At 39.2% G+C, this 26,719-nt stretch overlaps 2 protein-coding genes across 4 annotated transcripts in view; both read right to left on the bottom strand.

Annotated features, from left to right (window-relative positions):
• The window catches only part of arhgef10la (Rho guanine nucleotide exchange factor (GEF) 10-like a), a 120,418-nt gene extending 116,261 nt beyond the window's left edge, over positions 1 to 4,157 (bottom strand). For all 3 annotated transcript variants that reach the window (XM_072452169.1, XM_072452171.1, XM_072452170.1), the window contains exon 1: positions 3,728 to 4,157. The gene's annotated coding sequence lies outside the window, so the exon portion shown is untranslated. The remainder of the gene's footprint in view (positions 1 to 3,727) is intronic.
• Positions 4,158 to 4,769: 612 nt separating this feature from the next.
• The window catches only part of chd5 (chromodomain helicase DNA binding protein 5), a 35,332-nt gene continuing 13,382 nt past the window's right edge, over positions 4,770 to 26,719 (bottom strand). Inside the window, exons 8-40 of the mRNA XM_072452174.1 lie at positions 26,521 to 26,687; positions 25,730 to 25,948; positions 25,276 to 25,482; positions 24,623 to 24,834; positions 23,668 to 23,799; positions 23,470 to 23,578; positions 23,201 to 23,392; positions 22,737 to 22,937; positions 22,509 to 22,646; positions 22,313 to 22,434; positions 21,888 to 22,061; positions 21,539 to 21,680; positions 21,307 to 21,438; positions 21,088 to 21,205; positions 20,887 to 21,011; positions 20,574 to 20,811; positions 20,136 to 20,308; positions 19,323 to 19,497; positions 17,880 to 17,966; positions 17,678 to 17,766; positions 17,316 to 17,449; positions 16,612 to 16,756; positions 15,890 to 16,049; positions 15,724 to 15,803; positions 14,707 to 14,911; positions 14,521 to 14,610; positions 14,263 to 14,418; positions 12,936 to 13,044; positions 12,441 to 12,573; positions 11,496 to 11,691; positions 9,568 to 9,731; positions 6,894 to 7,017; positions 4,770 to 6,655 (exon numbers count right to left, since the gene is read on the bottom strand). Coding sequence (XP_072308275.1) covers positions 6,534 to 6,655; positions 6,894 to 7,017; positions 9,568 to 9,731; positions 11,496 to 11,691; positions 12,441 to 12,573; positions 12,936 to 13,044; positions 14,263 to 14,418; positions 14,521 to 14,610; positions 14,707 to 14,911; positions 15,724 to 15,803; positions 15,890 to 16,049; positions 16,612 to 16,756; positions 17,316 to 17,449; positions 17,678 to 17,766; positions 17,880 to 17,966; positions 19,323 to 19,497; positions 20,136 to 20,308; positions 20,574 to 20,811; positions 20,887 to 21,011; positions 21,088 to 21,205; positions 21,307 to 21,438; positions 21,539 to 21,680; positions 21,888 to 22,061; positions 22,313 to 22,434; positions 22,509 to 22,646; positions 22,737 to 22,937; positions 23,201 to 23,392; positions 23,470 to 23,578; positions 23,668 to 23,799; positions 24,623 to 24,834; positions 25,276 to 25,482; positions 25,730 to 25,948; positions 26,521 to 26,687 — 4,970 coding nt within the window. The 3' untranslated portion in view covers positions 4,770 to 6,533. The remainder of the gene's footprint in view (positions 6,656 to 6,893; positions 7,018 to 9,567; positions 9,732 to 11,495; positions 11,692 to 12,440; positions 12,574 to 12,935; positions 13,045 to 14,262; positions 14,419 to 14,520; positions 14,611 to 14,706; positions 14,912 to 15,723; positions 15,804 to 15,889; positions 16,050 to 16,611; positions 16,757 to 17,315; positions 17,450 to 17,677; positions 17,767 to 17,879; positions 17,967 to 19,322; positions 19,498 to 20,135; positions 20,309 to 20,573; positions 20,812 to 20,886; positions 21,012 to 21,087; positions 21,206 to 21,306; positions 21,439 to 21,538; positions 21,681 to 21,887; positions 22,062 to 22,312; positions 22,435 to 22,508; positions 22,647 to 22,736; positions 22,938 to 23,200; positions 23,393 to 23,469; positions 23,579 to 23,667; positions 23,800 to 24,622; positions 24,835 to 25,275; positions 25,483 to 25,729; positions 25,949 to 26,520; positions 26,688 to 26,719) is intronic.

Raw genomic sequence — 26,719 nt, 5'->3', positions numbered from 1 at the left:
GGAAAAACCTACAAAAACCTTTCACTCATCATCAATTTGTGGTCACCCAGCTAGTAACTGTGTATAGAGCTCAAATATCAAGGGAAAAATATTTGTATGGCCCAGTTTTCTATACATATTTCCCCGGTACCCGTCATTCCCTCAAGTTTATTTCCGTTACCGCAGTGGTACATTTAAGCCAGGGGTGTCCAAACTTTTTTTCACCGAGGGCCGCATTTTGAAACTTAGACGCAGCAGAGGGCCACAAACAACCTGACAATGTCGAATTATTACTTATTAAAGTGAAGTTTTACATTTGATAATGTTTCGATGAGCCTCCACACCTTTAATAAGACTTGGAACATTAATATTAGGTTGGTATAACATCACAATGCTTGAATGTTTCCAAATGTTAAAGTAGAAAATAATACTTTTTGTTGTTTGGATCAACAGAAATTAGTCTGAGGGCCGCATTTGGCCCCCGGGCCGTAGTTTGGACATGCTTGGTTTAAGCGGTACCCAGCCCTATAACTGCCACAGGATTAACTGTAGAACTGTCGATTAAAAAAACGGCACGCCAATTGAGATCTCCAAATAATTAAATCTCATCAATTTGCCCAGCCCCACCTAGTGATGAGAGGCTGCCGAGTTTTCCTAACAACGCAATGCTATTCCGAATTTAGCAGACGAGCAGCAGACCATTGACAACAACAATAAACTCTTGTCAAAAACGATTCTTCCTCCGGCGCTGCGTACGCCTTCAGCATCCCCCCAGACGCTCCTATGAAGAGACATCACTGTGACTTCGCCAATTTACAGCACAATACTATATCTGCACTGCACTTTATCAGAGCGAAGACTTTGAGTGTCAAAAGCCCCATCGTGAGTGGGAGGATGTTCACAGGCATTTGTAGATTTTATGGATGAATTCAACATATTATTAATTCCCAGAGTGAGATTTTTCATGCACAAATACATCTCTACGCCTCATACATTTTATTCTGGCATGTATCTAATGAATAATTTAAATTCCACTTTTGAGATTACTTTATGCCAACGGCCACATGGCATATCAAGTTACATAGTAAACACAAGATTTATGAAAGCACATTTGAAAATTTTCCAATGATGTATTTGAATTATATTATTTTTATAGAGACGGTGCATGGATTAATTATGCATCAGCAGTGATGTTGTCGCTATGGACAAGGACACAGAGGAGGAACAGACTCTACCCATCAGCCACTGCTGCGCTGCACAATAGACACTTTGTAGTGAATCAGTCAGTATGAGTCAGATTTAATGTATGTGCTAGGACTTCAAAACCATTTCATTCCAAATAACATGTATTTGTAAGAGACAGACGTGTTTGTTGTCATGCGCACAGTGAAAATAGGTTTTCCTGTACATTGGAATTCATTGTCTACTAAATGTTCTAGGCCTTTTTATGTATTTTTAGATATTAAACAATTACTAAAAACATTGCATTTTTGAAGGTACAAAATGTGCAACAAGCATGTGCTAAGTCAGGTCTCCTGGGTGAATGGAGGATAGGAGACTATATTTATTTGGAAGGAAAGTTACACAAACAATGTTGGCTGTATCTTTAATGATGTTACAAAATATGACTGAAATATTAATTATTATCAAATTGAGATTGCAATTTTGAATGGTCACAATGGCCAAACAAAGGCTGAATATGTTATCATTTTCTACTAAGCGTTTTACCTTTATTCCGTGTGTGTTTTCATTTATAACAATAGACTTGTCTAATTTTAGTTTATCTCCCTCCAGCAGTGCTTCTAAATACACCCAGGAAAGCCATGCAAATAAAATCAATAATTTTATATGTTAAAGAATAAAGACTTTACTTGAGATACAGTCTTCTATATCATTCCCTAATTCGTATGTGAATATTGAGTTCCTGCAGTGATCAATAGGAGGACTTACTGTGACAGCTGCTGTTCATATTTTACAGTCTCTTGTTAGGACGATTCATAAGTCTTTACATGACGGCGACTGTAGCTCTGGGGCTTTGTTACTTTTATTAAGTTTGTAAAAATGAGCAGTCTTTGTAGTAATATGATTTTGTTAGGATAGGGCATATTTATTAATTATTACAATATATTAAACAGTGTTGTGTTTGACATACTTTACAGCAGGTTGTTTTTATTTATTCTTTATTTTGTCAGAATAGCCACAGTGAGATAATGGAATCTCATTTTCAGGTGCATCCTGGACCCAGAGAGGATCCTATTCTACATGTTTTATTGGTATAGAGGCCCTATACTATTGGGAGACCAGAGGAAACCCTACAGAGATTTGAAGAAACCCCACACAAGCTTCTTATTGTGAGGCTGAAGCACTAACCGCTGAGCCATGCTGCCAAACTGTTGTACATTTTACAAAATTCACAATGTATGTGACGTGGACAGTATTATTATTATTATTTTAAAGGTGTATTACACCAACATGGAGGATATTTCTATTGTATGATTCCGTATTTATGGTCTCACAGGTATTCTGCTGTCTGTTATTGTTTTAGTGGTGTCGTTATGTTTATTTGATTGGATGATAATCACATGCCAACGATGAGCCAGTAACACTGGTTGAATAGTGTTGCATCAAACTGTCTCCTTAGTGTGGTCTCTGTCTGTGAAAGCTACAGCTCAGTCAAATGTAAAGAAACGACAGTGGGAATGTGGTTAGAGACAGTTAAAGAACAATTAAAGAAAGAACAAGTGGTAATGTGGGTTTTATACTTGATTGAGGGGATGATAAATCTGGAGACTGCCTTTGTGTTAATAATCTGGACATCACCAAAGGAATGTCTTCTGTGTGTAATACTGCACATGATGAGTAAACACTGGAGAGGCGTGGCAATGCTATCAAATGACTAATTGTTCACAAAGCCATGAATGCTAAACAATTGCATGAGTACAAGTTTTCATCAGTGTCTGTGAAGCAATGAGAGAGTGACTTTGATAGTGAAGTCTTTGTGGCAGCTCCAGGCCGTGCGTGCATGGATTGTTGTGCCTGGTCAAAGTGCTGGACTGTGACAAAGGAGAACAAAATCTGCTACAGTGGTTCCATGGAGTTTCCTCTAAAATGTTTTAGGAGGAGGAGGAGGAGGAGGAGGATGGGGAGGTTCTCCTACATCCGGTGAATGCAACTGAAACAGTGCTCTAACTCAGAATGCAAATGAGCCGGTCAGAGGTCCCACAGCTCCTCCTCTCTCCTCCCAAACTCCCCTTTCTCTTTAGGACACAGGGCAGAGGCAGCATGAAATCCATCCTGGGAGGGGCTTTTGTGCTCTGGGAACTGCAACCGTCAAACTGGTGTAGTTGGACCAGGCCAGGGCTTTGAATTACTTAAAAAAGCGTCTTCTGAAAAGCAGCCAAACGGCCAACACAAGTCCAAACCTCTGATAATTCTCTCATCCTATGGCTACAGTGTGAGGGCTGCTAACACAACAGGCCTGTGCTCTGTAGCTCTCTGGCTTTGCTGCCTCGCGTCCATGATGGAGTGTGTACTCTGTCCCGTCTCATCTCTTCATCTCTTCCTTTGACCACAAAGTTACTGTGCGTGTCATACAGAGAAAGAACCAGAGACCAAACCCCCAACCTTCCTCCATCAATGGCCCTCAAGCTGTCAGTGCAACATGCTAACTCCTGACAATAGGGAGGCAGATACAGACATAAGTGCAGGTTAAAAGGGCTCAAGAGTACAGTAAGGAGACGTCTCTCACCTTCTTGTCCTCAGGCTGTCCTCGCAGAAGCTTCAGGAACTCCCCGGTCACCCTTTAATCCTCCCATAAACTCGCGGCCAGTTGTATCACACCACCGGCTGCAGCCTACTCATCTTCATAGTTTCCAGTGCGGGCTGCTGCGAGTGGCCGAGCACAGAATGAATTCTCCTGTGCTGTTTACTTTCCCACAAGTTCCCTCTTGCTCAGTGTTCTCAGGCTGCGCCCTCCCCTTTCTCTTGGCTTTGCTCCGGTTGTATTTCTCTCCGGTCGCCCCAATCTGTCCCTCTCTGGTGCGGGTCCTTCCCCCAAACCTGCCCCGCGCTCTTGTCAGCCTTTTCTTTGCCCCCCTCTTTCCTTCGAGCCTCCGGACCCCTCAATGTTGCCCAGACAGCGGCAAAACATGGTCAGGGATCCCCACACACAGCGGACCAATAGCACCGTGACGAGGCCAGAGTTTTAGCCAATAGGAAGCCCCGGTGGCGGCATTTGTACCAATCAGAGAAGGTGCTTATGAAATATGGGCGGGCTAAAGGGAATTAAAGGATGACTTCCGCATTCAGGACCCAATAGATCCGTGCCCGGGACACGGACACGCACAACTCCGTAATTAACTTATTATGAAGGTTTTATGGTCAGACATTGTAACTGTCCACCAAATACTACAACATATCGATACTATTATGAAAAAGCAGTGCCAAACACTGTGTGAAATGTTTGTCAAATTGCTCTTTCAAGTCGGGTCAAATAAAACTGCATGTCTAATATGCAGTGAGGGTCTTCAGTGTGTTTGGGTCAGAGCATAAAAGCCTAAAGACGTAATACTGCTCTACTTGTTATGGTGTTATTGCTATCATTGTCACTAGGACATGCCCCTTATTAATGGGCTTTGTGAATATAATAACCTCTATACAAATAATAGGCATATTAGCTTTAAGCATGTCTGGTATGTCTGATTGTGTGTGTTCCATGTCATGGCTCTAGACATGATCAAACAGCTAAAAGGGACTATAAAACAAACACTGTAAAAACAGACCACTCTGTATTAATGTCATCAAGAAGATTTATTAAAACACATTGAGCAAATACACAGAAAACAAATAAAAAGATGACTTTTAACTTTTTCATTCATTTGCTATACAACACACATATTTGGACCAGAATACTTGGTGTGTCTGTCTGTAGACATCCGCCTCAAAGAGAAACGGTATGAAACGCTTCACGTGCTTGACAGCAACAAAGGTGCCTTTACCAGGGTCTTTTGGTGGCTTTAGAAGCCACAGAATAAGCTTATGGCTGTACATACATTGATAATAACACATTAGACTGAAGTTTTTTCTCACAGAAATTACATTCATACTGACTTCAGTTTGATTGCATTTAATGTTTAGTAATTCTTCTCATTGTCATCACTCCATAGGGGAAAGGACATGACATTGATGGCACAAACAGTGCACAGTAGCTCTATGGCAACAGCATCCAAACATTCAACAGTTTCAGCTGAACAAGAGATCTTGAAAAAATCCTTCAAGTATTTACATATTTATGAGGTTTTATCTGTTAAGCAACCTACATTACAACCTACATTTTAAGTAGATGGCTCCTACAGAAAGAGTATCAACTAAACAGCATGTCTTAACACTAACAAAGAAAATAAATGTTTCATCTTGTTTTCAGTTTGATGACACCTTAAAACCTCTATATCGGAAATAACAAGAGCACCGCGAGACACACATTCAATGGCGTTAAGTATAAGAGAATGCACCAGAGAAACCAAACCACTTAAGATTGATCCAAACAATCATTCAGCAAGGTCAAACTATTATGGATGCAAAAACAGGATTTGAAGGAGTTAAAATTATACTTGTTATTTATTCAAAAAGCTAACTATTGTAAAAGATCGATTGTTTAGCTTTAATAGTGTCAGACTTTAGGATTAAATGTACCTGGACAGTGCTTATTTGTCTTCAGGTAAAGCAGCAATTGTCTTTATACATGTTTAATATTGCCCCTACTTTACAGTTAAAAATACCACCAATAATGATAACATTAAATATATTGTTTGTGTCATGACCATCACCCCTACAATATGTCCTAATCGTGATTGATTGATTGATTGATATAGAATAAGAATAAATCACACAGTTTCATGTTACTGTATGTTTGGTTAATCAGAATCCCTGTTTTACACATTCCCTGTTTTAAAGGCCTCCTTTAAACCTACCAGCACTAACATTCAAACATGAATGATATGTTTTATACCATATGGAAATCATCCGTTGCTAATCTCCACATACACTGTGTTGTTAGTTTGATTGGAAAGTAAAGTCTGAAAATATTCTGGACAAAAAACGTTGGCCCAAAATAAAACTCTCTCATCTTGCTATGACTGCAAAAGTCACTTCATAAGGAACAGGCTTCACTGGGGCACAGAGTGCACACGGTGAGTGTGAGCAGAATGAAAATATCACAACAAATAAATTACACATTTGAGATGAACACAAAAACAGCAATAGTTTATCATCAGTCTTCCCTAAACATTGCTGCTTCATTTACTCATCAGCTCACTGGCACAAGTTAGCAAAAGCCAATATTGATTGACATACTTACATTGGATCCTTAAAAGATAAAAGTGCAATTCTTATAGATACATCTGCATTGATCCAAAAGGTATGACCTCTTTCTCAATAGCTTTATTATTTTCAAAGTTAAGTAAGAGCAAGAGAAAGAGCTCAGTGTGGCAAGTCATCTCTGCCGATACCATCCCTGGATGTCTGACCACAGGTCAGTGAAGAGAAGCAAACTCAGTCTAATCCTCAATGCAGATGACATCGCTGGGTTTGCCTGACTTCAGATCTGGTGTGGCCACATCTCTCAGAGCCTCAAGGGACTTCTTGTCCAGGAGGCTTGGAGGGGGGCCATTTGATGACACTGTGAGGATGAATCAAATGTTTTCTTGAATAATGATGTTTGTTTTTTATTTATTAAATAAATCATGAATAGTAAAACATGACAAAAAGGTAATGACTTAGCTCACTCAAAAATAAATTCACAATGCAAAAATATTGGTATAGATAAAAAATAAATGAACTAAAGAATATGGAATAGATTACAATTTTTTGCATTAGTTCTGCTTTGTGTACCTTTCAGTGATTATAGCCTCCCTTACCGCTGACATAAGGTCCCAGAGGCATCTGGCTGTAGTTGACCATAGGCTGACCTCCGTGCCCTCTGAACCCTCCGAAGCCGCTGCTGTACATCTGGGAGCAGCCGAATACTCCCTGACCAAAGGGCTGAGAAACACGCAAATCAAAGATCGGTCACACTGCTCACAACGACAAAGCAAGACAAGATTTCTGACTCTCACTAAAGCAAAGTCACCATAGAAACCCAAAGCATACAGCAACAAGCCCCGCTAAGCTAACACCAACAGCCCTCCTCTCGTACAGAGATCCTGAAACTTCACACCAAGTATTACTAAAGTCTTTGGCTTTGCTTCACGTTAAATAAATAATTAACAGGCCATTCAAGAGAAACAGTATGTTAGAAACTATATCAACTATACTATAAGGATACAATCAGGTCTAAACACAAATATATAGGAAAACTTTCATTTAAATTTTGTATTTAACCAGTATAAACCCAGAGGAATAACTTAATTTAATTTTTTTAACTTAATTTTTCAAGAGGCCGTAAAAAATGACCACACAGTTAAAACATACACACAAACAACCATAATATAAGACAACGTGAGGAGGCACATATAAAAATCCAGGACTATATCAGAACATAACCATGTCATGTACAGAATCTAAACTTGACACTGAACCCTCAGCGACAGCAGTAATAAAACACAAAATCCATGTCATGACGTGAAAAAAAAATCCAGGTCGAGCAAAGAGACCTTATAATGTGATAACCAGCGCTCTAGAAACCCTTCAAATCATCCATGACCTTGTCCTAGGTATAGTTCTGCAATCCATAAAAGCAATAAAACCCTTCTGGCCTGTGTTGAATCCTTAGAGATGGAACAACTGTGAGTAAAAAGGCAAAGACTTAAGGGAATTCTTTCACTTGCACCTGGGGAAGCAGCTCTGTGGGGGATTGGAAAACACCAGCCTCACGGTCTTCTGAAGAAGTCATTTGGCAGCGCAGTCGTGACTACATAACACTTCAAAGTCTGTGTGCCTAAGACTTTTATTCCTAAAATACACAGAGCAGTACTCCGTTTAATGAGCTTGTGTGCGCTCCCTTTTCACAATAACTATCTTCTGTAAATGGTAGTCATTAGAGAAGGAGCCTTGCAAAAACAAAAGCTCAAAATCCAATCCAGAATTTTATTACAGGTGCCTCAATTTGAAATAATTAAGGCTATAAAGAGTGGTGCAAATTTTAAGAAGCACAAAATGGGCTATAGAGTAAAAATTAAAGCTAAAACAAAACATACACATTCTAATCTAAAAATACTTCTACATTATATTCAGTATTTTATGTATTAAAAATCACAGACGTCCAATGTACTCCATACAAACAACACATTTAAAATATTTTTGGGAAGGTTTAGATAGAAGCCTGAAAAGAATAATATATATCTGTTGCATTTAAAACAATTATTCTGTATAAAATGTTTAAATAAAACTCTCTCAATACCTGTTTGGTGATTATATCGACGATGGACAATTACAATGACTTGGACAAAGGTAGAATAGTCAAAAGTCGTACTTCAAGAGTAAGAGTACTTCAAATTAACATGACTGAAGTAAAAGAACAAAGTTGTGGTCCAAGAAATGAAACAACTCGAGTCAGAGAACATGTACATAAGAGTAACTGTCTAGATATGAAATATGATTCAATTTGAAGTTGAATTTAAATCATGCAAAACAGTGGTATTTTCAACCACACAAAATGTAGACAATTGAATTATATCTGAAGAAGCGGCACAAGAAGCACCAAGGCTCAAATTATTTATATTGACAGCATAAAGTTTTTTTCATTTGTGGATTCACTCAACACGTGGATCTACTTTAACTCAAATAAAAGTACTGCTAGACTGTAAAATATATGACTCAAGTGGGAGTAAAACTATGTTGTCTGAAAACTACTCCAAGAAGAACAATTTTATCAACGTAAATGAGTACTATTATATTTGTGCTTTGAAATAGAGGTGGGCACTGTTGTTTTGCCATGCACAGTTTTGATATTGCGCATCATTTATTGTAAAAGATGGCTTTCAAACAAGAGTATGAAGTGATATTTCCTCCTTTTTATGGCTATACTTTTACATCGATCTGACATGCAAACCTCAACTAAACCATTTTAAAGACACGTATTTACACATTTCTGTTGCAATGACATAATATGGCCTGACTGTTGTATGTCGACATGTATACATTTGTTTATATCGCTGCTCGGACACCATCTCTTTTGATTATTCTTGGTTCTATTTATCTTGTTTTGTCCGTTCAGAATCATTATTGGTTATTACATCATTTGGTTTTGAATTGATTTATCTTAAATTAACTTCATTAAATCCCATTTTCATATTTAAAGCAAGTTGGCTTTTCTTACCTACAGCAGCTGGCATGTTGTTGTTTGAAAGCAGTAGAAACACTTAGTGAGATGTTCAGAACAGCTAAACCAGCCGTCATTTTATGTGTTTGTTATATTGCACTGGTTTGTTTTAATGGAAAATATAAAGCCTCGTTCGAAACAGTGCGGTTCTCAGCGACGATTCCAGCTGACACTTTGACAAACACTGATCTATTGTAACGTTTCATCGTCTTTTACGTTTCACGCGTCGTGGTTAGATATTATTTCGCGGCCCGAGGCATGCGTAATCCCACCTGCTGAGGGGGAGGCTCGGTGCCCCGGCTGGTGAGGCGGCTCAGGATGCTCCTCTCGGACATCTGCAGCCGCGCCGACACTGGAGGGATCCTGGACAGCATGTTGGGCAGTCGGGTCACATCAGCCTTCATGTCACTCAGAAGCTCCTCCAACTGGTTCAACACTGCGCACACACACCGACACACGCCATTAAAACGCCGTATCTTCTCGCCATTTTTCAGGTTTTCATAACGTTTTGGCATGTTTAATACTGAATGAGTTTCGTTTTGCAACCTTTCCCCAGAAGGGGTAAAAATTTGTATTGTTCAGGTCACAATATAATTATAATGAATAAAAAGTACCGGTAATGATAAGAATGCTTAGAAGGACAAAGTAATTTAAATTAGCTATAGTCCAAAACAGTAATGAAATGATTTATCTGGCTGTTTGCGTCACATTAACTTTCATTACCTTTGAAGCTGATCACATACTTCAGCACTGATGATTATGTTAAACAATGTGAATGAACGTGAATTCTGGATTTTACCATTATTTTCTAAAATTTATAATCCCGGACGTACTGTAACTCTTATAGACGAAACCACTGATAAAGTCACTGATAAAACCCACAAAAATGTCACGCAAGTGGGCGACCTCAATTAAAACTGATTAATGTGTTATCCAAGCCTTGACAATTAACAGCTGCCAAGAAATAAATGTCATAAAATTTCTCACTGGCAAATGAATTAGCATGGGTCACAGGCAAGAATATTATTCAATGCCTTCTTTGGTTTTTGGACACATCCCAAACTTCTCACCCTTATAATCACAGCGTTACTAAATTTAATTTAAATGAAGCAGCAATGTCCGACATGTTCTCAATTTAGCAGCCAGCGAGACTCTTGCGCAGTGTGTAATAAATGGTAAAATGGTAAATAGATAAATGACACTGTATTTAATGACTTGGATTAATTTGTGGCTTGTGTTTTCACAAAAAACTGAATTATTGTCATGGTACAAAACTAAATAAACAACAGCAACAAGAATGTAGTATTGGTGATGCCGGGAAAACAGCAGAAACCGTCAATAATTAGAAGTTGTAGTCGACAGAAAGGGAACAGAGACAAAATGATTTTGCTTCGGTCCTGTCAATGCTGAGATTTAATGTGAATTGGGATTTTCAAAAGTATAAAAATTCAGATACTAATTGATCCCTAAACTAATATCGAAACTAGATACTCATTTGAGCAAGTATTGATACTAAAAATGCGCTTGAACTACACAAAATGTGGCCTTTACTGCCGTTTTAGAATGCTCTTGAGCTTTGCCACTAGTTTTATTATTTGCGTTGAAAATATCATTGTCTAAAACCTTGACCAAAAAAAGAGAACTTTTAATTGTCATTGTGGTGTCGAAATTGAGTTTGAAATGTTAGTATTATGACAAGACTAATTCATAAAGATAAAGATGAAAACATATTATATAGCACATATAACATGTTATATCTTATTTATATTTATTTTATCTGTGCATTTGTACATTATTTGACATGGCTTTTACTATTTTTGCTATTTTTTTTACTTTATTACCACTTAAGTTCTGCTCTTTGTTATTTTATTGCACTGTGCGAATTACTGTTTTAGTCATTTATCTTACGGATCAATAAAGTGTCCAAGTCTGAGTCTAAAAAAACAAATAAATGAGACCTTTTTTCCTTCAAAGTACCTTCTCTAATGTAAAGTCAGCCCGTACCAAATCAATCTTTATCATTTTAGCTCAATTGCAAATGTTTTTACAATACAAACTGATAATTAATCTAGCATCAATAGACTCCAGGCTAAAACGTGATGAAGGAATAAGAATTACAGGTCAAAGGTTTATAGGCTGCTCCTCTTGCGCTTGACTTGGTAGAAGCATTATTTAAAGCTGCTGAAAGTGGAACAGTTACCTTTGTGCAGCACTGCGTTGGCTGGCTTGTTTCCCGCCAGAGACTCTTTGGACAGATGTTGGTGGGACTCTGCCAGACACTCCACCTCTGCGAAGCGTGTGTTTAGGGCCATGGCCGGGTGACTGGGGTCATGGGTCATGTTCAGGTACGCTGCCCTTCTCAGCTGCTCCTCGATCACCAACGCCTGCTCCAGTAACTACAAACAGAGTGGAAAGTAGATTTCGAGAAATCAAAGTAGGTTAATAAATGTTGTACCACTACTGCAGCAACTATTCTACAGTCACATTAATCACCAGTTTGACAACAAATCAACATTGTAATTAAATAGTAGAAAAAGCTTCAGTTGTAGTCATCTGGACTCAGTTTGAAAAATTAGACGTTTCGACTCTCATCCAAGAGTCATTGTCAATAACAGAATTTAGGTCGAGAACTCCGATATTAATACTGTTCTGTGGTAAGACCCGCCCATTGGGAGGAGCCTTCCTGAAGTAGAAAGAGTTGTTTGTTTCAACAGAAACTCCCCCCTTGTATCTACCGAGGTAGCCTATTCAGAATCTTAATGGGCTATTAGAATCCTCTTTGTCTTTGTGAGACCCTGGCTCAACCACCCTGAGTACCTGATTAGCATCCGAATGTCCTTGTCCTGGTCCTCTACCTTTACCTTTTTCAAACTGAGTCCAGATGACTACAACTGAAGCTTTTTCTACTATGGAACACGCCTGGACGAATGAGGGATTACACCGACATTGTAATTAAAGTTAACACGAGGACAAGCAGGGTTTTGTTTTTCTAAAAGAAGTTAGTTCTTCCACCAGTGTCGCCCGTAGAGGAAAATTAAAACCATCCAATAAATTTACTTTGTTTAATTTGTGTTTTAGGTGTAACAAATCCGCTAATCCAAATGATTTCAACCTCAAGCTGTTTATTTTAATTAAAGACAATTGCCTTAAAACGACGTGCCAGAAACTTGTTCTTCATCTCTAGGTAGTTGCCTTTATGCATCTCTGTCTTGAAAGGCTCATTTAAAATTGCGTAACGGGGGTCATTCTGGATGTCCTGCCAGCGGGCGTATCCATGTCTGAGAAAAAAAAGAGTGAAGGAAAACAACTAGTTCGATGACTTTCGAACGGATGTCGATTTGTCCAGAAGAATACCTTTGAAACTTTCCACAATGCATCACTCCATGACGAATGAGGGATTACACCGATTTACTTTAACCCACAGCCTTAACATTTAAATCCCACTAACAGGTGCCATAATGAAGGGATAATCTGTGTTATTCACCTCCTAATCCAGTCATTATAATGATCTTGCTCATTGTAAATCGCTTCTCATTTTATTCAGCATCTCCATCCTTTGAGGCTCCTCTGATCACAAGTACTTACACCACTCGGCCAGATGATGAGGCCTATTTTGGACTCACATCTGGGGAAAGGATACGTTACAATGCCAGCCAATAGCCAGTAGTCATGACGACGGTGCCAGATGTCGTGCATTTTTCCAGAAGAAAGCGCCGCTCGCTCCTCGGTCTGCCAGAGGGTGTGCAACTCTGGACGGAGCAAAACAAAAAACACTCAGAGTTATTTGCGATGCGTTTTTTGGACCCAGATGATGGAGGGGAAAAGGATGTTGACAAAACAAGCAAGATTTGTGTGGGATAATGATGCTGAGTGCTGAGTAAATCGCTGAAATGACACCTTTTTCCTGTCTGGCCAAGCAAATTTGGGCCTGAAGCAATGTGCACCCTTAACAATGGCCGATAAGTCACAAAACACAAAGCAACTCACGATCAAAAACTATGAGCAATTTGGATTAACAACACACACACACACACACACATGTATTCAGGATTTAAAGGTAAAATTTAAAATAATAAATTAGGAAAAAACACTACACTAGGATTAACTTCAGACTGCTGGAATTAATGCAAAATTTTAATAAGGGTTTTTGGCAGCGGAGGGAAGAAAATGTGCGGGCCAGTGATAACAAGGATTGGTGTCACCTTAAATACACCAATGTTGCTCCACTTGAAACTTGCTTTAACAGCTTTCATTGTTTTTGTCGGTGTTTAAAAATGTATATTTCGGCTTTGACCGGCAAAACCCCTCAGGGGAGAAAGCAGAGGATTTTTATAATAACTGGGATTATTCTGGTCACAATATGTTAGAACTAAATATGAATGATTGGGAGAATTCTAGGCAGCAACAATTAGCACTTTAAGTTTGATCTATATTCCAGAAAAAGTCTACATCTAAAGTGCTTTTTTATCCGGCTGTTTATTCGACTGTGTCAATACTTTTCATTTGATTTAATAAAGAAAGCAAATTAAGGATTTCACTGTTGTTTAGTCATTGTAAATAATGGTGAAATTGTGATGTTTCTTCTCTCTGCAATTTAACCATTGTAACATAAAGGAACCAACGCTTCTGAATATTAATATATATATATTGTAGTTTTGGGAGGATTTTTGGGAGGATTTTTGAAAAATTTGTGAAATATAGTTCAAATAGACTCAAGAACTCTTTTGTCCCATCGTCCATTAGGTACTGAAGGAGGACAGATAAATGTTAAATCCTGTAACTACACCTTTTCAAACTCTGTTACTTCCTCTTGTATGTTCATTAATGTATTATGTATTTCAACAGAATTAAATTTGACCTTGACTTTGATCTTGACTTTGATATCATGCCATCCTTACTCATGACATGAATTTAACATTAATCAATCCTAAAATTGTGGTTAGTCTATTAACAAAATGTTGCCTTACCTGTAAAACCCCCATCAGCGATATTAAACATGAACTTGGTCTTATATCCATTCTTGTCCTCTGGTCCTTTCCTGCTCTCCTCCATCTCGTCCAGCGTGTCTTTGTCTCCATTTATGCGTCCTTCTAAATCTTCACTTTTCACAACATCAGCAACAGCTTAAGAAACAGCAAAAAAGCTCAAGCATTACATACAATATCACACTACATCAACCTTGAAACTGAAGATATATATTTTACGTCTGTATCTATTGTATTTACTTGTCTTATTTTCCTTGTCTTCACTTTTCGCCAGAGGGGAATAAGCTTCTCCTTTCTCCGTAGTCCTTTCTGTTTCTTTGCCAGGCTCCACTGAGGATACCACAAGCCCGAAAGCATCAATTAAAGCCATACAAGCCTCGCGGATACATAAACTTTGCAGCGCGGCATCAGGTACAGGGAACTCACCTTTAGGCGAAGTTTGACTGGATGACAGCTCTGTCTGCTTCAAACAGGACTCTTTGAGGCTGGCAGATGATTCGGTCTTAGCGCAGGGCGACTGGGCCGGGTCCCTCTCTTCTCCTGGTTTCTCCTCTGGGCCGGCCTTGGCCTCCTCGCTGTCAGACGACTTTTCAGGCGCAGCTGCTGATGCTGTCTGAGAGCTGGGAGTCTGCTGGGGGAAGCCGCAAGATCGACAGGAAAGAGCGAAAGAGTTGGAAAAAGGGCAGAGAGAAAAGTAAATGGTGTTGAAGTTTAACAGATGGTGCAATGGGTTTAGATGAAACATGTGGTTAAAATGAGAAGCGCTGGTCGTGTTGTAAAAGGCAGGACATCTGACTTGATGCAAGGTTGTTTAATGATAACAAATAATACATATACATGAAAAATGATGGGCTGACTGAAATTATGATGTAGTACAACGTGTGTAATTCAATCAAATCTTAGCATGCAATTGGAATGCACAAGTGTGTCACTGCTGTGTCACTGCATCGCCTGTTCTGATTGGACAGAGCTCAGAGAATATGTAAAAAAAACCTCAATCAAGTTTAAACATTTTGTTTTATAATTAAAATGTTGATAAGTACAATCTTGGCAGCAGTTGTACTTGTAATTGAGTACATTATTATACCTGTAACTGTAAGGTGTATTGACTATAATGAACACAGTATTCAACCCCTTATTTCTAACAAGGCTCGGGGCTTGTGAGTGTCTAGTGTCTAGTGCACTAGACCCTAACCCTTCTAGACATTTACACATTGAGAGGGGGCTGATTATTAACCTGGGTTAAGGTACATGTCATTGTTCTTGTAAGGAAGTATGTCCTCTGCTTTTAACCCATCCTTCAGTCCCACTGGGACAACCTGTCAGAAGCAATGGGCCCTAAGACTAATTTAAGACTATTCGAGCTTCATCTACTGTCAAAAACCTGTTAATTTAACAAATGAACAAGTACATTAAATGCAGAATAATGGGAAAATATCTTACTTCCTGGTCTGAAAGCCTTTTGCTCTCTTGCTCCAGACTGTCCTTGTCCTCTGCTGTCCCCACAAGAGAGTCCAGTTTCTCTGCAGAAAACAGAATACAAAAGCTCACAATACAGAACATATAGTTGTAGTAACTGTGTAGAATGGCCTAGGCTCTGTACTCTAACCTGGTGGGACAGGAGTACTGGGTTGTGTGATGACTGGACTGGCTGGGACTGGGGTGTTAGGATCGGATGACACGCTCTCTGTTAGTTTCTTCAACTCCATCCCAATAGGAATCAGATCTGGGGAACTCAGTTTGCCGTTCACATGCTCAAACTCCTGAACCTAAATCAGACAAACAAAAAGTCAAATCAAAGTTGCCTTCAAAGTTTATAGACAATATGGATCAATGGAATCTTTAAATATACTCTAATAATGATCCCTCAGTCAATTCTGAATTATTACATGCCACTAAAAACTCAAAGAAGGACTAAGCAGGACTCTGTAGTGTTAGAGTACTAGTATATCATCAGGAGTATTAGTAGTTGTATTAGTGTAGTGGAAGTAGTAGCAGTCACTTATGGTAGTAGTTGAAAGTGTTTTGACAGTTTGTATTTAAAATGAAACATCTCAGAAGTTTTACTTCCACAAAATGTACATATTTTCCCTGTGATAAATACTGTGTGATATGATTAACTATCCCTCCAGGATATAATGCACATTTCTTATAGCGACCTAGTCTCTCTGCTTCAAAAACTGCTTTAGTTTGACAGCTCCAAAACGACATGTTCTTCACGCCTGCCTGTGCCCAGACAGTTTGACCTACTTTGTCTAATCTCAAAGTGCCCTGGCTGAGCAGTGTGTCTGAGATGAAAACGTATCTTTTCCATGTCAGAATAACTCGTACCTTCTTCCTAACCAGAGACATGACACCGATCCTGGTAAGGACGTGCTGACGGGACAGTCCTTCTCGCGGGACCCCATCGGCAAAAGTCTCCGCTCCATCTGCTCCTGGTTCACACAGATGCCTCATGAAAAGAGACACATAGGCCCTGATGAAACAGGATGAAAATAAAACTCAGTCAGAAAGATGGAAGTTCAAAGCAAGATATTGAGAATTGTATTAAATACATTCTGCATAGCATATATCTTGAAGAAAAGTATTTGGTGCTTTTGATGGAGGAAAGAGCAGGAACTGTTCTCCATCTTGTCTGTGTTTACTCTTAATGAGGGCAATGCATCACACGCTTCGAAATGAAATATGAAATGCCAGGAAATGTCGCCTTAGGCACAAAATGGATAAACGGCTCACTTACAAAAAACTATGGACTATTGAAGTTTAACTTTGTAGCTAACTTACACTGTGTAATAGTGGAATCTAGAAAATTTGCAGTTATTAGTATTCAAATGTATTAAATTACATTGATGTACTTGTATTAAAGTAATTGTAAAGGTAATTCATTAGTAATAAAGGCTTAAATTAATATTATGTTTTCTACAACTGTCAAGAGTCTCGTCTTGTTAAAAATATAATGGGAGTTATACATCTAAGGACATTGATAGCATTAATTAATATATACTTTGCAATAAAAATAAATCTCATTCAGTAACCTGAACTCTCGCTCGCTCTTCCCCTTCAGATCCCGGACCAGCCAGTGAGAGTTGAAGGCGTCCTGAGGAGGCATGCCCCACCTCATGATGGCATTAAGGAAGGCCTTTCTCTGGCGAGCATTGAACCCGAGCACCTGAATATTACAGAAAACATGGTTTATAGAGTGAGACAGGCTTGTTCCATGTGCGGATGAGAAAATACTCTGTTTGTTTCTTCTCTAAACTGTGAGCACACATTATGCATCTATTCCAAACCATGACATAATGGATTTCCTTGTCATTACATCAATATAAACATTAAGAACAAAGTATTGCATCACATATTAAGTGTAACTGCACACACAATGTATACTGTGTTTTACCTCAATACTGCCCCCGACCCGTGCCAGCAGAGGAGGCAGGGGTTTGTCTTTGTCACCCCTGAGCTGCCGTCTGGAGTGTCTGCGTCCACCTAAAAAGTAAATATTTTAATACAACTGTGGACAATTCAACAAAGAATTTTTGAATATATTTTGTGAAGTGTTGGCAAACTATATGATATTAAGCATGTTGTTTTGGGCTCACCTTCAGGTCTCTCCTCAAAGTCTTCGTCCTCATCCTCGGACCCCACAGAGTACTCCGACTGATTGTCTGAAAGATCATCTTGCCACTCTGAGTCACACATCAGAGAGAAACAGTACATTGCACAATCGCTCCCACTGGTGGCCACCTGAGGGCGCCATGGCACTGCAGATTACTACAGACCACTATAGCATGCATTATCTATAGCCAACTATTTCTATTTCCAGAAGTTTCTGCTCTTCTGTGCAACTGCTTTGAACTCCAGGTGGATTTTGGCCTGCACCACTAGTTTTATCTTTAATTAACCTGTGGTAAATGAGACCTTGACATTACTTCACAAAGTCCTTATGCGCAAACCCAATTAGAAGGAGCATTTGAAGGCCAACAGAGAATGCTATACAAACGACACAATAGTTTTTACACCGACGCAATGTAGGTCAGAAGCTCTTGTTGAGACTCACAGGCTAAGAGGATTTAATAAACAAGGTGATTCGTTTGTATGCAGCTATTTCCTGAACCGATAAATCCAAATTATTCTGTGTTAAGATACTGTCACCTTGTTAGACCGCTAATGAGGCAGAGTTCAGTCGGATACCTGCGTGGCACTTCTCTGTTATTGAATTAGAACCGGGTCGTTAACGAGACATCAAAATAAATCTAAAGTGTTGATGACTAAATGTTCTTGACTCGCTCTTAAAGGAAAATGTATGCAATGTTTGTGTGCGTTTACCGAAGGAAAATGGCCCGAGATGACTATTGAAAAACAATTATTTCAAGAAAAAGCTATTGTTTACCATTGTTTGCAGTTACATTCCTATACTGCTTCTTAAAAATTTGCACAATAACCATGTTATAATGAGTTTGCTACATTTTTGAAAGATGTTGATGATTTTTTTTGGTTTTATTATCATTTTACTAGACTATTGGCTGTATAGTAGTTTTTGGTTTCAATAACATTTTAAATATAACAATGCAAAAATATAATTTTACTAAGGCGGGATCCAAAACCATTCTGTTGGAATTGGCATGAAAGGACTTCTCTTAAAAATATCTCATAAACCCACATCTCTGGATACTGTCCTAGTTTAAGGAAGCATATTCTACTCATAATGCAAGGGTTTAATATGTCTGTCAATGTCATTTTTGCTATTTCTTTAACGGAAAGCACAACAAAATAAATTTTCTGGATCCACTGTTCTTCCACCCCCTCCACAACTAACTTCATGTGCTCTTTCACTGCATCCATAAATCTCTGCTGTGTTCCTCTAGGAGCAATGGCCTAGTTTGAGTCTCCTATAGCGACACTAAAGCGAGTTATATACCTGAACTTGAAAAAGACCATACTTACCTTGATATGCAGCTAAACAAACCACTATAAAATATACCCAACATTTTATGACTTGACTATACTTGATATTTGAGACCAGAAAAACGTGCAGGCGCTACCTTGGTCCTCCTGAGTAGTATCGTTGTAGTTGACCTGTTTTCGGATGCGTTTGCCCTTGCCCAGGTTGCGGGCCAGGTCTTCCTGCTGCTGCTCGTAGTGGTGACGTAAGAGTTTCTCCCAATAATCTGGATCCACGTTCTCCTCCTGCTTTATGATCTCCCGCTCCACCTCCTCCTGCACAGGTAAATGATACACGAAAATTTGTCATAAAAGTGAAACAGGCAAAACTTTATGTATTTGATCTTGTCATGTATCATTAGTTCATGCCCTGAAGCTTATGTAAATTTAATGGAGTTTCTAAAGGAAATTAAAGTTATCTTTTTTTATTTTTCACATCCCAGGCCTTGTTAAAGGTTAAAGGAACAGTGTGTAAGATTTTGATTTCAGAGTTCAAAAACCTAACCAATCTGTGTCCTTAGATACGTGTTCAAATCAAATATCGCTTTTGCTAATAATATGTTTCAATTCAGATTTACTCTTAATTACCTAAACATTGGACACATTGTTTATGTTATAATATGTTTTTTTGGTTCTTAAGATCGTTCCAGCCAAATGAGCTGATCTTTATTTAGATTTAAATAAAATACATGTATAAAAAAAATCAATAGCAAATGAACTTTATGTGACTAAAACAAAGAAACTTGCCTGGTGCTGAAACTATAACGGACACTATAATGTGTTTGGCCTAGATAATAATCATTTTCAAAAAACGGCACAACAGAAAACAAACCTTATTGTGTTTTTGTTTTGGACCTCGGTATTATACCGTTTTATGTTCTTTGTCTAATGATGGGAAAAGAGGCACTCCTCACCTCTCCATCCTCCTCCTTCACCACGTACTGGGCCACCTTAAACGAGCTCAGGTACTCGTTCATATTCTGGATCTCTGTGTCTTCGGTCGCGTCTTGGCTGCGATCCAGCAGTTTGGAAATGGCATCATCGTCATAATGAATCACATTACACTCTTCGCCATCCTTGTTTTCACCTAACCAACAAAACATGTCAAGTGAAACCCTTAGGTGAGCGTCTTCTGCTTTTAATTTGTTATGCTTGTTGGTGTTTGGTTTGGGACGCTGATGGTTAATGTACAAACAATAGGCTTTTGAGAGCCAACGCAGACTACAGGAAAATGAGTGAACTGTCTTTCCAAGTTGCCATACACCCTCTTAAAAATACCGCAACCAATAATATGGCTTTATCATCTAATAAAATGTTATATTGTGAGAGACAGAGCACTGCTTGTCACTCACCTACAGCCTCCATTTCATTTTTAAACAACTCCTCAGTGCCAAACTTGAGGATGTCGTCAAGTTCTTGTTTGGACATCGATCCCGTTTTAGACCCCAGACCGGGACGGACCACCAGGTGAGTCAGCATCATCTTCCTCTTGGCGACCTGAGTGATGCGCTCCTCCACCGAGCCACGCGTCACAAAACGGTAGATCATAACCTTTCTGTTTTGACCAATACGATGGGCTCTGCTAAAAGCCTGAGAGGAAAAACATTGAGTAAATTGCAACAACAGCTATTATAGGACAGTAATGCAATGTTCATATATTTGTACTTGTATATCGTTGTGAGGATTCCAGTCTGAGTCATAAATAACGACTGTGTCTGCACTGGCCAGGTTGATGCCCAGACCTCCAGCTCGAGTTGACAAGAGGAAGCAAAACTGCTGAGCTCCAGGTGCTGTAACAATACCCAAAGTTCAAAATGTGTCAAAAGTATAGAAGAAGACATATTACAATATACTAAAATAGCTTGCCATTAAATCGGTCTATGGCCTCCTGTCTAAGTCCTCCAGTAATTGCACCATCAATGCGCTCATATTTATATCCCTCAAACTCCAGGAAGTCCTCAAGCAGATCCAGCATCTTTGTCATCTAGGTCATAAACACAAACGTTTGGAAAGTACTTTCTGCCTTTTATCTGTGTAACTCATGACCAAAATCACAGCTGCAAAAAAGTGTGAATATATATTTACTTGAGAGAAAATAAGAACTCTGTGGCCTTCATCTTTGAGCTTCTTGAGCATTTTCTGTAGCAGCGTCAGTTTTCCTGCAGATTTCACCAACATACTGCCATCATATGATCCATTGGGTAAAACTGGGGCCTCCTGTAAAATGTTTAGGTTATTAATTCATTTCATTCATTCATTTGAGAATTAATGTTCACGCAGATGTCTACTTAAATAAAAAATATACTGTGTGACTTACCCCAGCGGCCACTGGGAACAGATAAGGATGATTGCAGCACTTCTTCAGATCCATCATGATATTGAGTAATGACACTTGGTTTCCACCTCCTTTAGAGTTCAGAGCCTCAAAGTTTCTTGTCAAAATGAACTTGTAATATTTCCTATTTGTCAGAGGATGCATTATAGTAATACATCAGAATCATAGAATACTTCATACTTATTCAAGTGACATTTCTCTTGGCATTTAGAGAGGAAAAGCGCTGATCCCAAATGTGACTTTTACAAAGTCAGATATATTAGTCATTTTAAAATTATCAGGTTTTATCAAATGTTGCAGACAGCAGTAATTAATCAATAGCAGGCCTTACTTCTGCATGGGGCTGAGCTCCACTCTGACGATCAGCTCTGTCTTTGACGGCATGTTCTTGAAGACATCAGCCTTCAGCCTCCGCAGCATGTGAGGCCCGAGCAGGTCATGGAGCTTCTTGATCTGGTCTTCTTTTGAAATGTCGGCAAACTCCTCCAGGAAGCCCTCCAGGTTACTGCACACATAACAACACAACTGTAGCCTCAAACTTCAGAATCATGTAGAAAATAGTGCATATCAGTCAATTACGGATATTGTGGGTCACAAGCCAATGAGCGGCCTGAGGCTCACTGGATAGAAGCAAATGCCAACGTACTACGTGCGTGTGTAGAGAGTGAATGGTAAAACAGTATAAAAGTAAGTTTGAAATACAACATCACACACATTGGATTGTTCAACATAGTCATCCTCACTGAAAGCACTCACTTGAAGCGCTCTGGAGTGAGGAAGTTGAGTAAGTGGAAAAGCTCCTCCAGGTTGTTCTGCAGAGGTGTCCCAGTAAGCAGCAACTTGTAGTAGATCTTATACCCATTCAGAATCCTGAAAAACTGGAAGAAATTTGGAAGGGGTCAATTGTTATAAAAAATGTATAATGTTCCATGTAAACTTAGAAATGTTGTACCTTTGATTGGTTGTTCTTGAGTCTGTGGGCCTCATCGACCACCAAACAGGCCCAACTGACTGAGCTGAGGATCGCCTGATCGATGGTGATTAACTCGTAGGATGTAAGCAGCACATGGAATTTAATCTGGGTATCTTTCTGCAATGTAAAAACAATTATAACGATTATATTCATAATTTTGGTAACACTGTCATTTATTTTTTAATAAAGCTTAGAAAAGCAGTTTACCTTCATTCGAAACACTTTGCGTCCTTGTCTTATAGCATTGTCTTCACAAGTGAACTCATTCTCCCTGATGATGGCTCTGCTGTCCTTGTCACCACTGTAAGTCACCACATAGAAATCTGGAGCCCACAGCTCAAACTCTCTCTCCCAGTTAATGATCGTGGAGAGAGGAGCACTAACAAGGAAAGGCCCCTTTGAGTGACCCTAAAAAGGAAATAGGAAAAAAGAAAACTGATTTTATATAAACACATATATATATAATATATATATATATATATATATATATATATATATATATATATATATATATATATATAATATAGTAAATAGTTTTTATCCATCAGAGCAAATACCAATGTTCTTTAGATAATCTGTACACTTAGCATTTTATATTAATGTTACAAAATAATGCACAAATTAAACAGAATATATGAAATTAGTTTGTAGATTAAAAAAAAAACACTGACCTCTTTATAAAGAGAGTATAGAAAGACAATTGTCTGGACAGTTTTTCCTAGACCCATCTCGTCTGCCAAGATGGTATCAGTGCCTTGAGCCCACGAGAATCTGAGCCAGTTCAGTCCCTCCAGCTGATACGGGTGCAGCGTTCCTCCTGTGGCGTTGATGTACCACGGCTGGTCATCAAACTTTATTGTTGGCTGAAAAGGAATATATATATTGTATATTAGCTACGAAACAAAGCTGAATGTCCCGCAAAAGAGCATAAAAAACCTACATCTATAATAGGAGTATCAGGGGGCTTCTCTCTCTTTGCGCGTTCCACATAGGGCTTTTTCTCTTTCTTCACCACCAGAGGGCGTTGGTCGTCTCCTGTTATTTGTTCCCTAGTAAATGAATGGCAACATTTTCAAATAATAATGGAAGTAGTTAAAGCAGTTAAAGGATATTCATTTGTAAATAAAGGAAGAGAAACCTGTGGTCCCAGTATAAGGTTTTATGGCTGTCATATTCTGGGACGTCAAAGTCGTCTGCCTCCCATGTGCACTGGTCATAGGGGAGGTCTCTCCACTTGATGAGATAATGCACATCCCCGTCCTTATCAAAACTGCAATAGAAACATAAAACAAGACAAAAGCACAATACGATGTATATGTGAACGTTGCAGTGGTGGAAAGTAACAAAGGACACAATTAGAAGTACTGTAGTACTTACATAAATAAAAATTGGTATCTGTACTTTATTTTGGTCAGTTTTACAGTGGACACTTTTTACTTTTACTTCATTGCATTTGGGAGCAGGTGTCCGTACTTTCTACTCCACTACATTTTGTAACTGGACTGAAAAGTATAAAGTTCCACCACTAGAATATTATTAGATATTATTAGATTTATATTAAGTGATACAAATGTGGATAGAAACTGTCCTTGTTAAGCATAAATCAGGAAATATGCTTTCAACATAACTTTGGTCAGCTGAAGGAGTTTTGAAGGGCTTCATAAATAAACTGTGATAAAATAAAAAAAAATTATAAATGTGCTCAAGATTGAATGATCTAACCACCACTGAGGCACTGCAACCCCAATCAGACTTTAAGACTTTAATTTACTCCTAAAAGTGAGTCCTATTTATTACTAATAGGCCTAAAGATAAATAGGCCTAGGTATGTTACTTACAAAATATTTTTTTAACAATTCCAACTCATCAAAGAAGAAATTTAAGTAAACTGGTCATCCAACCAAAGTTTACAAATTTCCTTTTTTCTTTCTAACGTTGTAGCACCTGGACCAAAGAAAAGAAAATGAATGCAAAGTCGTTTCTTGAATTATAATCACACATTATTTAACATATCTTTTGGTATTGAGTTCTGTTTGTTTTTTATACACATTTTTCTCTTGATGTGGTTCTCTGTGCTTGTGTTTGAGCTGCACCTGTGGTTGAGAATGCGGTGAGTGACCATCCACTCAGGTTTGATGCCGTAACGGTAGAAGCGCTCCTCCATCGCCGCGTACTCAGGGTCCTTGCTCTTCCTCTTCTCACTGTTCAGCTCCTCTTCTCCAGAGCCGTAGTCGAACGGAGGAGGTTCATCCATGTCATTCTTCCTCTGGTAGTTTCTGTACATGACCGAGTGGTACAACTCTAACTGTGGAGACAGCAGGTTTTCAAGTCTCAAAATATCAACATGATTTGATTTTTTAGCAATACTGTATCAATACTGCAGACTATTGAATAGATCAGTATCAAAGGTGTTTTAGGAAGTTACTGACACATACTTTATTATAAGTTCTCATGTTTCCAGAACTATTTGCCACAATACTTGAATACCAAAAATACTGATGAATGAAGACTAGGTTATTCGACTTGCAACCAGTTTAAAGTTGTGTCACATCAAAATGAGCATCAATGCATGCCAGTCATAGAAAACGTTCTGATGAGGTATTATTAAATTGTCAACAACCAAAATAAACCACAGTGCAGTACTTGGCATTAAAGTAACATGTAATAGTAACCTTGTAGACTTCAAATGTTAAATACAGATCCAGAAATGTGAACTGAGCTGAAGTATCAAAACTATGAAGCTCACCTGTAGCTCGCTGACCCAGGAACAGTGCCAGTAGGAGAGGCCGGCCCACTTCACAAAGAACTCCCTCTCTGGGTGACCCTTCAGCGGAGGCTTGATCAGAGGATCGATGGGCATCCCGTCAGCTCCAAGAGGCATCTCAGCAGGCAAAGGAGGGTCTCCCCACGTCCAGTGCAAAATCTTCTGCACCTTTCCCTTCAGAGGCGGGCACTAAACAGCCACACAGGGGTCAAATAAGCAATGAAAAATGTTTCCTTCTAAACCTACAATTGTTATTTCAAGAGTCACAGGGTTTACAACTATGAGTCTTAAGTAAGATATACATATTTGAAGAGACAGAGGAACATCTCTCCTTTAGAGGGGGCATTTGAAAGTTGTCCATTGTGTGAAAGCTTTAGATAATTTATTGTTTAAAATAATTGCATCGAATGTAATAAAACTATAATATTGAGGTTACCATGCATCGCGGACACAACCACTCCCCATTAGGTATCTCTGGTAGAGGAGGGTTGAGGCAGTGGATGTGGTAAGACGAAGGGCAGGTGTCACAACAGAGCAGCTCTCCTCCATCTTTACACACTCTGCAGAACTCCATGTGGTCATCCTCTTCCTCCCCCACAGGCTCCTCCTCCTCCTCATCGTCATCTTTGGCCTCCCACTGGATCCCCTCTTTCTCCTGGAACACAAGCACAGGTTATGGTCGACAAAGCTGGACAGCAAGTAAGCATTTTGTCCTCAAAGTGCTATGTTTTTATTATGTATTATTAAGGGAAGAGGCCCCGGGGAAGACCCAGGACACGCTAGACAGACTATGTCTCTCGGCTGGCCTGGGAACACCTCGGGATCCCCCCAGAGGAGCTGGAGGAAGTGTCTGGGGAGAGGGAAGTCTGGGAGTCCCTGCTCAGACTGCTGCCCCCGCGACCTGGCCCCGGATAAAGCGGAAGAAGATGGGTGGATGGATTATTATGTATTTCTATTGTGATTCAAACTCTCTCAGTCATGTGCAGTATAACATTCAAACAAAAGTAAAAGGTGAAAGTAGACACGCATATGGATTGGCAGAATATTATGTACAGAACTGGAGTGATTCATATGGCAAGTGAAGGCAAAACGGCATGTCATAATGTTATGCTTGATCTGAATTCACTGCCATACTTCTGTGTCTTCTTGACAAAAAATGAATGAAGAATGTCAACTGAGAGCTTTCATGAGCTCTGTGTCATGGATTGCTATGATAACAGTACTTACACAGTGGGGACAGCTCCACTTGCCCTCAGGGGCCTTCTCCAGCTCAGGATCCAGACAGACAAGGTGGTACGCTCTGGGGCAGGTGTCACACAGGATAATCTCACCGCCTTGTTGGCAAACTTCACAGTAGTCCTGATGGTCTGTTTCATAGCCATCCCCGTCCTCTTCTAGGAAATGTAAATAAATGTGCATTTCTTTG

This window comes from Eucyclogobius newberryi, unplaced genomic scaffold (assembly GCF_026437365.1).
Source record: "Eucyclogobius newberryi isolate DKJ021-1_F unplaced genomic scaffold, fEucNew1.0.hap1 SCAF_19, whole genome shotgun sequence".
NCBI lineage: Eukaryota > Metazoa > Chordata > Actinopteri > Gobiiformes > Gobiidae > Eucyclogobius > Eucyclogobius newberryi.
The sequence above is the reverse complement of the archived record's forward strand: the minus strand, read 5'-3'. Positions and strand labels throughout refer to the sequence as shown.